This window comes from Melozone crissalis, unplaced genomic scaffold, assembly GCF_028551555.1.
Source record: "Melozone crissalis strain CALT ecotype California unplaced genomic scaffold, PUWL_Pcris_2 ptg000036l_1, whole genome shotgun sequence".
Lineage (NCBI taxonomy): Eukaryota > Metazoa > Chordata > Aves > Passeriformes > Passerellidae > Melozone > Melozone crissalis.
Genome location: NW_026535814.1, coordinates 4,681,039 through 4,695,793, shown reverse-complemented (window position 1 = coordinate 4,695,793; position 14,755 = coordinate 4,681,039). Strand labels below are relative to the sequence as shown.

General features: G+C 39.0%; 1 protein-coding gene across 1 annotated transcript in view; it reads left to right on the top strand.

The window, feature by feature from the left end:
- RORB (RAR related orphan receptor B) overlaps window positions 1-14,022 on the top strand; it is a 130,305-nt gene extending 116,283 nt beyond the window's left edge. Inside the window, exons 5-10 of the mRNA XM_054283365.1 lie at window positions 2,672-2,793; window positions 4,028-4,160; window positions 6,134-6,241; window positions 7,342-7,452; window positions 11,495-11,607; window positions 12,100-14,022. Coding sequence (XP_054139340.1) covers window positions 2,672-2,793; window positions 4,028-4,160; window positions 6,134-6,241; window positions 7,342-7,452; window positions 11,495-11,607; window positions 12,100-12,255 — 743 coding nt within the window. The 3' untranslated portion in view covers window positions 12,256-14,022. The remainder of the gene's footprint in view (window positions 1-2,671; window positions 2,794-4,027; window positions 4,161-6,133; window positions 6,242-7,341; window positions 7,453-11,494; window positions 11,608-12,099) is intronic.
- Window positions 14,023-14,755: the final 733 nt, after the last annotated feature.

The window sequence follows — 14,755 nt, the reverse complement described above, 5'->3', positions numbered from 1 at the left end:
ATGTTTACATCAGATGTCATTTATATTGTTGCCAGTGGTTTAGGAATGTCATTCTCCTTGGGATTTGCCAAGATGTGCACTGACTCCAACTTTATTAGCAAAACGATGCTAAAATCTGAAAATGTCGGGCAAAAACAAATGCTATGGTGTGTGGAACTCATTAAGAGTGACATTCTTTGCTCTGTCTGTGTTGGACCTTCTGTTCCTGGACCATCTGAGAAGCCCAGACAGGGGTATTCTTCTTTTACTTTTTACATCATGTCAGCTCTGCCACCCAGCTGTAGGCTATATTTGCATAGAGCTCCTTCCAGAGGCTCCAGCAGGGAGGGTAAGCAGGCAGGCTGCTGTGCTGAATGAGCAGTTCCCTCCACCCTGAGCCCGTGCACGCACTCAGCCTCGCCTAGCCTGCGGCACAAGGGTTTCAGGTCTGTCTTGCACCTGATTCCTCTTTGGATGTCAGCAGTCAGAGCTGCTGCTTGCTGCGATTGCCCCAGGCCTTTGCACATCTAAATGGGTTTTAATGTCAGCTCAGCATAAGCATAAGTGCGTAAGGAAAAGATGCATGGGGTAAAACACAGGATGCCATCCCTAGAAAGCTCTGCAGAGCTTCTCAGCTCTTCATTCCTCAGGTAAATACATAAATGCTAGGAAAAGGAGGGGAGCTGAGGAGCTCTGCAGCCATGTAGAACTGTTAATTGAATAAATTTTGAAGTCAGTGAAATCAAACAGTCCTGCTTTCAGAATGTTGACATCAGGTCACTTTATCTGATTAGAAATCTGTCTACGCAGTAATGTGGAATTGTGTGAGACATTTATTGTAAGAGAGATGCCCATTTATCTTCAAGATTTTTGTTATAAAATGCAACACCTTTTGATTATAAAATGCAACACCTCAAAGGTTAAGACTTCCATCTAACCTTCTATAAAAGAGCAATGGGTAGATCACTCTGTTAATATGCATTCTTAGTTATTTATAGGCTGGAGTCAAGTCTTCCATTAGGAAACCTAAAGATAGTGTTGACCTATAAAAGGACACCTGCACAAATTCAATTAAGCAGGTTTTATTTTTCCTATGCAAACCTACAGCATTTTATCTTCAGCACCTTTCTACTGAGTCTCAGTTTATTAACTGTGAGTAGCACAGGCATCTCTCCTTCAAATAGCTCTCCTCCAGCAGTGTTTACAGGGAACATGCACTTCTGCATTCTTTTTTCGGCTTCTCTTCTTGCTGGTGTTTCTAAGTTCAGTCAGTTCAGGCCGAAGAGGCAGATTTATTTTGGAACTCCAGGCTCCAGATCCCTACACTCTACACAAACTGTTGAGGATCTGAACAAGTGAGTGATGGTATACCTAGCTCTTTCTATTTCCCATGCTCAGGTTTGGCTAATGCATTTTCAAAGTCCTTTTCTCTTTTTTGACAAATGTTTTCTGTGCAATGCTGGTTCTACTGCAAGTGCTTCAGCTCACTTCTGTGGCTTCAACTTTGTTCCTTTGTTTGGCTTAAGCAAAGTTTCCAGGCTGAAGCAATGAGTTTCATTAGATCTGTAGGACCCAAAGTTGCAAAATAGGAAATCATCAGTTTTCAGTAACGTGTTTTATCACAACATTTCAACTCCTAATGCTAATTAACTCATGCTGGAAGTTTTTGTGAATTTTTTTTAATCCACTCAATTGGCTTTAAGGGCAAAGGATTGCTTTAAAATACTTGTCTAAGAAGTTTACTCATAGTTTCAGTGAGTTTCCAGGGCAACATTAAATGCTTTGTTTTCTGTTTGTATCCTGCATTCCATGTTGTGAAGTAGTTTCTAAGGCTGCAATTTCAGGACAACTTTAAGGTAGCTTAGTGTTGTGTGTGAGATTTAAGTCCTTCGTTTCTCCTTCTAAACCCCAGGATACTAGTTTTAGCTTTTATCCCTTGCTAAAACCAGTCTTCCATGTTCTTGCTCATCAAATTCAATCAGAAAATGATCCAGCTTAAAGTTAACTTGAGAAAAAAGAGACCTGTTTACTCTTCTTTTATGAGTCACGCAGTGTTCAATGTAATGCAAATGTTCATGGCAAGTTCAAGCAGTGAGTCAGTTTGGGAGACTGAAACAGCTCTGAAACATGCTGACCACTGAGTTCAGCAGATAAGTTCCTGTAGTAGAACTAGAAAGAAACGGACAGTTAGGAAAGAAAGCAAACACCTACACACAGCAGGAGGGGAGATTCTGCCTTCATGCAGGGGTTGTGGCCTAAAGCCTGAAGGGGTACCCTGCTGGGTTCGTAATCAACAGCAGTGTTCCTTCTCTTCTCCAGGCTAGAAGAGTCCACCAGTTACTGAATAGGTTTGGGGCAGACAAAAGCAATTGGGTAAACAGGGTCTCCTAGTGAAATTTATTTAAACATATTAAATCACTTTCAGAGTGAAGATTCTTTATAGTTTCACAAAAGTCATTGTTATTTTCATCTGCAGATCCACTGTTTATCAAGATCATTTGGCTTTGGGTTGAATACTGAAACATTTTGCAATAATCAACTTCCAAATTAAAAACAAATGAGAAAGGCAGCATTGAAAAGATGAATTTTTTAAATGTGCATTTTCCAACACCTTCATTGTTTTCTACATTTTGCTGTTGGAGATCACTGTTCACTGTTTCATGCAAGCTATTTTTTATTCTCTTTTTCACAGATCGAATTGCACAGAATATCATTAAGTCTCATTTGGAGACATGTCAATATACAATGGAGGAATTACATCAGCTAGCGTGGCAGACCCACACATATGAAGAAATAAAGGTTTACCAGAGCAAGGTACAACCCTGTAATATGCGTTATCTTCTGCTTGAAATTGTTAACAGAGTAATTTATCTGGCAAGAATACACTGATGAGTTTTGTACAGGTCAAAATACACTTTTCACTGTCTTTGGGGAACTAGTTACTGAGAGCAAAGCAGTGACACTTCATAAAAAGAAGCAGCAGCTTTCCAGCATATTGGGCTCTTTGTAATGTTTTCTGTACTTGTTGTTACAGATCTAAACCTCATGCACAAATTCTGTTAACTTCAATGTGATTATTATTGGATCCTCTATTGTAAGGATTTTAAGAAAATTAGCCAACATAAACCTCAATTCCTTGTAATTTTAAAAACACATCTGTTTTTTAAATGAATAACAAATACCTGTCACTTACAGCAGTAGATAATAACAAGTTGAAAGTACTCCTTAAATTGAAGCTTTTTAATATTGGGTGGAAAAATTATCTCATTACACTACTTTTTTTTCTGTTCCTGCAATTCTCATGTCAAGTTCAGTCTATTTTCCCCTGTCACGTCCCCAGATGTAGTAGAGTCAGCAGAAACCTCTGTGCCTCTTGCACTGGCTTCATTAGTGATGGGTCTTCAGTCAGACTTCAGTTGGCCCATTAGCTGGTCATGTAAGACACAGGAGAGACTCCAGCTTGTTCTTTGAAATCTGAGAGGTTATGCAGTATTAGCAGTAATAAAAACACACCACAGTTTGCAGAGCTGTGGCATGAAACTAGGAACATCTATTTATATTTACCCACATGTGTATGCAAGGAAAATTATTATCAGGAACTTCAAATTTTCATGTAATCTGTGTTCAGATACTTCAATTATATATTTTAAGTATCAAACTAGGAAAAATAGTCTGTTGAACAAATTAATAGCATTGCACCACTTCTTGCCTAAGAGTGCTGTGGAATGTGTGCATTTTTTGTGCCGCTATTTGTCTGTCCTGCACAAAAGCCAACATTAGAACCACACCTTAACACTGTGCACTGCATTCTGCTCCTTTGAAGAGGCAACACCAGAGTTCAGATGAGTGGGGCAATGGCTTGTGAAAACAGCCTTCTTTCTAATGAGAAGTGCTGGGTACCTAGAGAAGAAGAGGGGCTGCTAGCTGTGCCTGGGTATGGGGTGGAGTGTGGGGAGTGCTGCTGTCTGCAAGGCTGCCTGAATTTCTTGATGCACTGATGTACCTGCTTGCTCACTGCTTTGCTTTTCCGTGTGTGTTCTCCTGGAAGACGAGAGAAGCTCTGTGGCAGCAGTGTGCCATTCAGATCACCCATGCTATCCAGTATGTGGTGGAGTTTGCAAAGCGCATAACAGGCTTCATGGAGCTCTGCCAGAATGACCAAATTCTCCTTCTTAAGTCAGGTGGGTAAACACCAGAGGCTTGAGACTAGTTTAGCACCCAGCACCCTAGAAATATGCTCTCCTTTATTTTCCTGCAAATCATTTTGATTTTGAAGGAGCCCTAATTTCTGTCTGTTGCATTAAGTACATTAACCTTGCTGTATTTTTCCACCTTAATAATGTTACTGCCTTATGATTCCCTTCCCTCTACAGTCAGTTGTGGTTATTAAGTACACACACACAGACACACAGACACACACAACCATTGCAAAAACTGCAGTCTTCAACATGACATGTGGTGGAAGGAGCCTGAAAATTGAGCTGGTTTAATCAGTCATCTGCCCCCCTGTAAAATCCCCACTTGTCATTAATGAAACGAAGGCAAGATCACTGGGGCCTGCCTCTGTGGTCATCTTTAATCTTCTTAATGAGACTACAGAAATACACTACAGCCAGTGCACAGGAGGGAAAATTCCTGCTGGTGCCAGTTGGTTTCAGAATAAATGAGAGCAGATTACAGCAGTGTGCTCCAGCCATGCTCTCTCTGCATGCCAGGTTTGCATGTGTGTGCATAAGGGCAAGGGGAAAAGGGCTTTCCTTTCATATCAAGGGACTCAGTAATTTCTGTCCTCCAAAAGAATCCTGACAAGATTTATCGTGACTGTGCAGTAACACTGCCAAGCCCAGAAGGACAAAATGGCACGACAAAGTGAGCCACAAGAGCCATGACTGGTAATTAACTACATTTACCCTGTCATATCAGTTTCTTGCTCTGTCCATGTGTAAAAGCTAGGATGCTGTGTGAGGCAGCTTGTTAAAACTTAAGTCCTTCTCTTTGAAGAGCAATCTCTTCACTAAGGCTGAAAGCCTGTGTGATTCAGCACTCCTTACACAGAAATCACTGAGTTGTGATTACAACTCTATTCGGAGTTGTAAGGGATCACTGAGGCCAGATTTTCTGTGAATAGCCCAAACAGAGATCAAACCCACAACCCCGGTGTTACTAACGCCAGACTCCAACCAACTGAGCTAACCTCAGTGGCAAAACCAGACTCGCAGACTGTTCTAAGGTGGAAGGGACCCAACAAGGAACATGGAGTCCAGCTCTTAAGTGGCCCACAGGGCAATCAAACCCACAAGCTTGGCGTTGCAAGCACCGTGACTGTGTCTTGGTGAGGGACTGGGCTCTGATGATGGGCACAGCTGCAAAGGGAAGCGATACAGAGACACAGGGAGCGCTCAGGCAGCCTCCTAGAAAAAGGGAGTTATAGCACAAAAACTATTTTTTTTTAAATCTTGTAGTCATTTGAAAATTCTGCAGATACCACTGTGCCCCCAGGAAATTTCATTTGACTGGCAAAGCTAACTACACAACTGCACCTTCAAGAAAAGTTTTATCTCCCTCTGCTGTTGGAAAACATTGCTAAGCTATAGCATATAAAAATATATGAGGTTTTATTTTCTCTTCTGCTGTTGGTACTGACCAGGAGTTAGAAAATGAGGACTTTTCTCTCAAAAGCATGTCTGCAGAAGAATCCTTAGATTCAGAGTTCATCTTACAGGAAATCTGAATTTAGTTAAGGGATGTTAAAATTCTTCCTTCCACTTTTCCAAATGCATATTTTTGCAGTTGGAAATTAGGAGTGACAAAAGAAGTATTTCTAATTTTCAGGATAAAGTATTTCAAACTGAAATTTTTTGCCCAAGATCTAAATTCAGATCCAGCCCAGGCTGCTAATTTTCTGCAAAAGGTGAAAAAGTCAACCTATAGAAAAGATGGTTAGACCGGACCAGAAATGACCCCTTTCTATACTCAAAGCAGACAGAAATACTTTTTGTCACCTTCCTAGATGTATAATCGAGATGTCTTCAAAGAGTGTCTGTGTCTTCTGGTGTTTTTAATGACTGATGACTTTGTAAATATCTTCTTGATATTTCCTGTGCTCTGATAGGCAATAATACCTGATACCTTTGCTCTTTCTTCTGTCTGCTAGGCTGCTTGGAAGTGGTTTTGGTGAGAATGTGCCGTGCCTTCAACCCACTTAACAATACTGTTCTGTTTGAAGGAAAGTATGGAGGGATGCAAATGTTTAAAGCTTTGGGTATGTTGCTCTTCTTTTTTCCAACAAATTGCAATGAGCCACATAGCAAGGAAATTTGTCTTTATGAGAATTATGATCCACAGTGGAAATCTCCAGTAAATGTTGAATCCTCAAGTCTCCAAATGCCTAGGTTGGAACAGAAAAAGAAAAAAAGGATGACTCCATTAGCTGCTAGAAATTATAGGTGTTTTTTCTCTAATAAAAGAGCACAGCAAGGGCTTTTGGTTGTTTTTTTTTTTTTTTTGCCTTCTGAAGTTTTGATGAGTCATGAGTTTATGGCAGGAGCCAAGCTCTTTATCTTCTCTGTTCAGTTATGTTTGATGTATCAAATCCCTCCCAATAATTGTGTCCTGCAGAAGGCAATTTTAGCCCCAGCAATGAGGAGACTAAAATAATTAACTGGTACAACTTGCTGAAAATACTGTTTTGCCTAAAACTTTTAAGTAAGCTCATTTAGATTCATGTACTGAAAGAATTACTTGGTTTCTCAACATGATATTTAGTGCTACCTGAAATGTTAATAGTGAAATGTTTGTGTTTTGTGCATCCATCAGACTGATACTATCAGAAATTGATACAGGACCAAATTCAAAGAGAAATACTGCCTTAAAATGTCTATATTTATCGTATATTTTTTTTTCTTAGTGTGTATCATAAACATACTACTTTACAAGTTTAAAACATTTATGAATGTTTATTGGTTGATTTATTTTTATCTTTATGATGCTTTTGCAAATTTTCATAAACATTTGTACTGTTAATTAGTGAAATTATCTATGAATGTTATTTAGGGCTGGTCTTTCCTCCTCTTTAGGTTTAATAACTGTTTAGAAATACCAATTCTTTCCTCAGAGCAAGGAAAAAGAGTACTCTCTTCTATGTCTGTGCAATTTTTGTACTTGATCCTAATTCGTGGTATTTTTTTTGCTTCAATGTACATTTTAGTACCATTTTCAGGTTCGGTGGAATTTCAGTAGTTAATAAAAAGCACTTGCTTTAGCAGTACAGAAATTCAGGAACAACTTTTTCTGAAACCAAAACAATCCCTGCAGGTTAAAGAGCTGATTTCTAGCATTGGTTTTGTTCTCTTTGGTCTGCAGGTTCTGATGATCTGGTAAATGAAGCATTTGACTTTGCAAAGAATTTATGTTCCTTACAGCTGACTGAGGAGGAGATTGCCTTGTTTTCATCTGCTGTTCTGATATCACCAGGTAATTTTTCATTCCAAACACTGATTTTTTTTTTTGCTCTTTATCCACCTCTATTTCTACATACTTAAATAGCTGTTTAAGCTGCATCAAATAATGTTAAGTAATGGATAAAGCAGTGGAAGAATGCCTGAATTACTCAAATATACCATCAGGAATTACATACACTTGAGGTAGATCCTAAGTGTAACAAACATGGAGCAGGATTGTGCAGACAAGAAATGCAGGCTAGCCTTCCTCCAGGCCATGTGAAAAGAAGCATGTTACTCAAGAGGTGCATATTTCTCTTAGCTTTTTCAGGGAGCAAAAAATCACCACCCTGAGTAGGTTATATAGTCCAGAACTATGATGGGCTTTTTTCTTGGGAATGAGAATGCAAACAGTAAAAATTGGTGATCACTCCTGTCTGAACTTAGTTCCAGGTGAGAGGTAGTGATTAGAAGTGCAACATGCTCTTTTTCATGTATTCATGTATCATAACTCTACATAGGCAAGCATGCATTTAAGGGAGTGATGGCTGGTTGAACACAGAGAAAGTCTGTTTTGTGATTTAAGTTGGCTCAGAAGGTGGATCTAGTATACAAGCTCACAGTCTAGTGTGGGATTTTTAAATATGCCTCAGGCAATATAGATACACATTTTCATCTAAGGCTAGCCTCTTAAAATGCCTTACAAAAAAAAACCAGACCATGATATTTCAAACATTTTCTACTGAAGACTTCTTCTAGGTCACCTTGTGCTTTTGCACATCTGTGTTTGGGGTTATGTTAGTCAGAATTAGACTGTCACAGATGGTGTCAGCACATTCATTCTCATCGTTAACAACACCTACTGAAAGGACTATACTCCTTTTCCTTTCACTTGGAGCAGTTCTTGACACTGTCTGCTCAGAAGTGAAGTAGTTGAACCAGTGACTCTTCTTGGGGTTACACCAAAATATTGCACCTACAACCCTCCAAACATTGATGATTGCCACCTCAAAGGTGTCCCAGCTGTGTGCAGGCATGGGAGCTGCCTCTGCACCACCCCCCAGATGTCCTGACTTTGGATCAACAGTGTCCCGATGGGTCTCTGCCCAACCTTCCTCTCTCTCTGAAAAGATCAAAGATGGGTGGGTGGCAGAGGGTGCTAGCTGCTGGAATCAAAATTCTGATTAATTTCTGCAGTTCTGCATACATCCCTTTAGTTTGCAAGCCAGAGAATACATGCAATGTCTCCCATTGTTTTAGCTAAAAAAAAAAAAAAAATTAAAAGGACAAAAAGTGTTTGGTGCATGCAGACTGTAGTGTGTGAGCATGTGTAACTAGTCCTAAGACACAGCAAGAAGGAAATTATGGGCTGCAGGAACAAGTGCGTGGGTGAAAGCAATCTTTCTTCCATAAAAAACCTGTAAACCTCGATTGCTCAAAAAACTCCCCTTTCAGCTAGGCTGCTACATTTGAGGTGGGAAGACAGAGAAAATAGTCCAGAATGAACGGATACTGAAATGTGCCATTTATTTTCTTACAAAACCAATAATAGTAAACAATAGAGAAAGAAGTATTTCCTTCCACACTTGAAGGTTCGGTTCCTTCACAATAAAGAGTTTCATCATGGGAACAAATTAAAAAATTTAAAAATAAAGCACTGCTTCACAGAAGTCCCTGCACCAGTCCTTTCATTGACTAATACAAGCGTACAAAGATTCCGTATAGGAAGTATTCGTATTCAGGTTTCTTTTCTGCAGGAGTTGCCACCTGAAAGGTGATTCTTGCAGCCTGCATCTCAGTGTTTAGGCCCCTTCCAGAAACCAGAGCAGTCCACTGGGAGTAAGGGCACCTGAGAAGGGTGTCCATGAGTAACGTCCATCAGTAGTCTTGCAAAGGTTGCAAAGGCCAGTGTCTCATCCACCTAATTCAGGGCAGAAATCCGGATTTTCCATTTCATGATGAACATGACCACACTGCTTGAAGGTGATTCTCTAGATTGACTTGTGATTTCAAAAGCTGAAATGTTGTACACATCCAGTAAAGGCTACAGAGGCATCTCCACCTTCAAACATAGAAAAGAGGCACGTGGTAAGACAGGAACATGGCTGCTCCCTTGTGCCAGTCCGTCTCCTGAGACTTTGACTTGGCATTTTCCTTCTTCCCACCTTCCTTTTGGCAAAAGCAGATCTTGTCTGTTTCTGAGCTGTCTCTCATCTTCTTTCCTACACTGTTCTCTAGCCTAGTGGACAGCATACTTTTTGAAGATGGAGTTCAAAACCCAAGAGGAAAAGTACACTATTGAATCACTGCTTCTTGTGTCCTTTGAAGGTGGTCACTGATCTATTGACTTTTTCTTGCACTTCTGTGAATATAGCTAGTTACCTCTGAAATTCCAGCCAAATTTACAGATGATGTTCAGGTGGTAGAAACCACATTTTGGGAGACAAAGTTAGCATCTGTTAAAATTTTTTACCTGTCTCTTGTAATGAATTTAAGAACTCTTGTTCTTAAATTCACATTTTAAGAAATGTGAATGCTTCATGATGGGTGAGTGATGAACCTGTCCTTTAACCACCTCAGTCTATTTTTAACCTTATTCTTGTGAAGAAAGGTAGACCTTTAGGGGCTGGTCTGCATGGTAAATGTTTCTAGCTCCAGTCTGCCACAATAGGCATTAATTTAACACTATTTAAAGACCAGATTTTGCAGTAGCATAAAGTTTAGCGCCTAACCTCTGAAGTCTAAACATAGCTTATTGTGTAGAAAGTGCATGTGTTCTCAGCTAATTCTGTTTCCTTGGCCACTGATGCCACCGGATCCCTTGGCTTACCTTCAGGGAACACAGTTCTCTAAAGTTTACAAAATACTGTTTTCTTTTCCTGATCATCTCTTAAGTAGCTGAGGTTTGGTTTTTTTTCCCTTTTCGAAGTACTTGGCAACCAACTCTTTTCCTACACCTCTCCCCAGAGACAGTCAGACAAATGGCAGAGTTGTGCTACTGCTGTGATGAAATGTCACTCAGTTCCAGCCTGTGTGGCATGTGTGTTCATTGAAGTGGTTAAATTAATTCATTTTTGTGACTTACTTTAATGATGGGGAATGGATGAAAGAAAAGTGAAAGGGGTTTTTCCTGAATTGTTCAATTTGTACATGAAGATTCATGCCTGTGATAAAAGAAGTTTTCCTATTTCCCATATGAAAGCTAAAATCTATACCCACGAATTGGTCTGGATTGAGGGAGAAAAAAAAATAGTTTGCAGTGTGGGAAAACAGAAGGTTCAGTGGTGCTGCAAGCACACTGTATTAATGGGTTTGGGTTGTCTTGGGGTCTGCTACTTCCCTTTCTTTGTGCTTTCTCCAGGACCTGTGACTTGTGAAAATACAGACTGTAAGGACAACCCCCTGCAAGTGGGATTTGAGTCCTTTAGCAGCCATATAGGTTTTAAAACAGTTGTGTAGCTGTTATTCTGCCAGATTATCTTGCATTTTGTGTTGTTTAAGAGAACATTTTTAAATAATGAGAAACTTGCACTTTGCAATTCTTTTGAATTATTGAAAAAATTGTCATGAAGAAAGCCTTTTATTTTTATTTTGAATATATTTTTCTCAAAATATTAGCCTAGTAAATAATGAGATATAATAATGTTTGAATAATTATCTTATTTTCAAAGAATTGTTTTGATCAGTAAGTTTATTATTTATGTATTAAAACACTGAGATAACGTGACATGTTTATCACCTAGCCAGTATGAAATTAGAACAGTGATTGTACCAACAGAGAATAGTAATATGTTGAGCCATGTTTCATTTCTATTCCCATCTTGATGCCTAGCATCCTGTTATAAACAAATAGATGCAGAGCCAACACTGTGTTCCTGTATGTTTTGTATGTGTTAATTAAGTGCTCAGGTGATCCTTTAATGGGTTAGGACACTTTGCCTCTGAAACCATGCGATGCAGTCCTTCCCTGTGAGATTTATGATTCCTGTGGGTGCTTGCCAGCACAGTACCCTGTATGCACCATGAGCCTGCCCCACAACTGTGCATTCTTTAACTTTTATTTTCCTTTTTCTCAGATCGAGCCTGGTTAATAGAGCCAAGGAAGGTCCAGAAGCTTCAGGAAAAGATTTACTTTGCACTTCAACATGTTATTCAGAAGAACCACCTCGATGAGGAGACATTGACAAAGGTAAGTTCTTTAAACAGAACACCAAGCAGTCCTCAAGCATGACTCTTCTCTTTCTGCAGCCAGTTCTGTGTGTATTGCCACATTAATGTAAGTGAAAAGAAATGCACTGTGTTCTTGCCATGTGTAGAGGCTTGTCTGACTCTTGTCTCTGTTGCCTCTTACTCCATTTTTTGTTCAATATACCAATAATTTTAATTCATACCCTATAAAGAATGTGACTGCCTTAAAAATGTGCTTGTTGAAGCTATTCCTTGTCAGATGCATTTTTGGCCCTTGGCTAAAACTTTGGGGGCAGCTGTTTCTAGGCTCTCACAGTAAGAGCAATGTCTAGTCCTGTGGGCGGGTTTTGATGGAGCTTAAAGTATTGCTTTCAGTTACTCAGCAAGAAGCTAACATAGTTCATTTTGGAAAGTGTAATTTATACAAAATATGCTTCCACCTTCTTCCTTTTCTCTTTTTTTTTTTTTTTTTTTTTGCTTCAATGTCTTACAGTTAATAGCCAAGATACCAACAATTACTGCACTTTGCAACTTGCACGGAGAGAAACTGCAGGTATTTAAGCAATCTCATCCAGACATAGTGAACACACTGTTTCCTCCGTTATACAAGGAGCTTTTCAATCCAGACTCAACCACTGGCTGCAAGTGAAGGGGATAATAGAATTTTCACGTAGTCATGGAATGCATCACTAGTAAGACAAAGAGAAATGTTTTCATGAAGAAATTATTAAAAATGTCACTACTGCAACACTAGGAATGTCCTGCACTTAATAGAATTATTTTTCACCGCTACAGTTTGAAGAATGTAAATATGCAACTCTGAGTGGGGATGTCTTTTTTCTCTTTTGTTTACTTTTTGTTTTGGTTTTTTTTTTTTTCATTTTTGAACTGACAATGAATATACAAATGTAGGACACTGGGTGTTACCTTTTTTTTTAATTTACTTTTATTGGGGGATGTTTTGGGAGACAACTGTTCCTAGAATTTTATTGTAGATATACATGATAATAGAGCAGTACTTTGCAGTATTACTCTTGCTGTTTATTGTTAAAATATAATTTAAGAAAATTCCACTTATTAGACTGCCTAGTTCTATGTTTTTAGATAGTTTAATGCATGTGGAAATCTGTAGCTGTCTTGGAAGTTATGGTGCATATATGGAAGACACACACACTCACATATATATACATATATATGTGTATGTATGTACATACGTGTGTATGCATTATATGCATACATGCTGTAACTTAAAATCACATGCCTACATTTAAAGGATGCTCAACCCAGCTCTCATGTATTTCCCATTCTCCAAGTAATGTATTCGATTTACTTTGGGCAATCAAGATTTGCTTTGCCAGAGTTAAATTGTCAGCTGCCAATCTGTAATGACAGGATTACTTCTGAGATGTGCGTAATGTGGTGCATGCGTGCTGTGTGTAAATCAAACATCAGGAATGTATCAATGGTGCAAAAGCCTTGTCTGGATGGGTTTACTGAAAGGAGGAATAGGATTGGGGTTTTTTTCATTTTATCACTGTTACAGGAGTATAACATATATAAAAGTGAACGTAGTAGGTCCTGATCTCAGTAAACTATCTGAAACATGGAGTAAAAATTTAGACAATCCCATATGTACATTTTTGTGATTTCACACAGGATTTTGTTTTATATATACTGGTTTGAAAAGTAGTTTCAAGTCTTGGTTTGTTTTTTGCTGAACTCATTAGAAAGATAGGTAGTAAGCTCAGTGAAAACCATGGAAAGCTTAAAATGTATCTCTGAAGGAAAGGAGGGAAGGAGGAAGAAAGTCAAAAGTGAGTGAAGTCCATGGTTACTACAAACAACAGTGTAATTGTCGCTGTTTCTGACAGTCATCATCTAGATGGGACTGATGGTTTCCATTACACTCATACATCTGTGTATGTTTTAAACACGTGCATATATGTATGTATATATCTGTATGTATATAACTGTATATATATATGCATATATAGGATTTATTTTAAATGCATTTCAGGAGTGGAGCAAACGGCTGGAGCTTTCTTATTGTCTGTCTCTGAACTGACTGTACATGCATTTGCTTGCAAAACCAAAGGCAGACACAGAGGGGAGTGGAAGGCAGCCATGGAATTAATCTTGTGGATTAATTAAGTTTAATCAGCAGTCATTATTAATGTATCTGCATTCTGCCAGTAGTACAAAACACAGATGGTTTAGCTTTGAAAGAGGGATTCAGTTTCTGCTACATCTCTCTTTACCACCACTTTTACCCATTGTGAACTTTTTCAGAGCAGTCTCCTCTGGATACCAGCAAGGGGCATAGAGCAGAAATAAGAAGAAGCAGGCAGTAGAGAGGAAAGGAAGTGAAGGCAGGATCACAAGCAGACGTTCTTTATTTCAAACCATGCAGAAGCCAGTGCAATCTGAGGCAAGGCAAGGGGAAGCACACAGGACCTGCCTGTTTGCCAGGCTCATGGAAGGGCAGTGTCACAGGGAGCCCACAGGTGGCCCCTGGGGTGGGTGAAGAAAATCGGGTCTGTTGTAGTGATAATGCCTCAGGCAGCTCTGGTCTCAGGCTTCTCTCTTCTGCATGAGCAGATAATTCGCAGGCTATTTCAAGTACTTTGAGGAGCTCTCCCTTGCCTTCCATCTGTCAGTTTGCAAGTTTGCATATGTATTTTGTGGCAGAATCAAGTCTTGAGAATATCACAATTTATTTGTTCTGTTTTAACAGTGCCAGAACAGGTACAAGAGTAGTTACAAACTCTCAGCTAATAAATGTTTCTGTGCAGGTCCATTACAACTTAGAAAAAAAAAAATCGGTCCGGCAAATTTAGTTGTGAGAACTTTGTTGCAAATATGACATACTCTTCAAAATTTCTTAATGCTATATAGAACAGCAGTTACTAAAGTTACCTTTTTTACTCCAAATTCAGAGCACATTTCTTTAGTGAGTACCTTGAAATGTCTTAGATTAAAATAATAAAGCATTTCTCCTGATGCTTCTTTATACCACTCTAACAGTAAGACTGACATTCCTTTACAAGGTGATTTACCTGTTTGCAGCCCTTTTTGTATGGCAAATCAAAGAAAAGGATCCCAAATTTCAAGTATGTGTATATGAAAACTTAATGTCTACATATTATTTG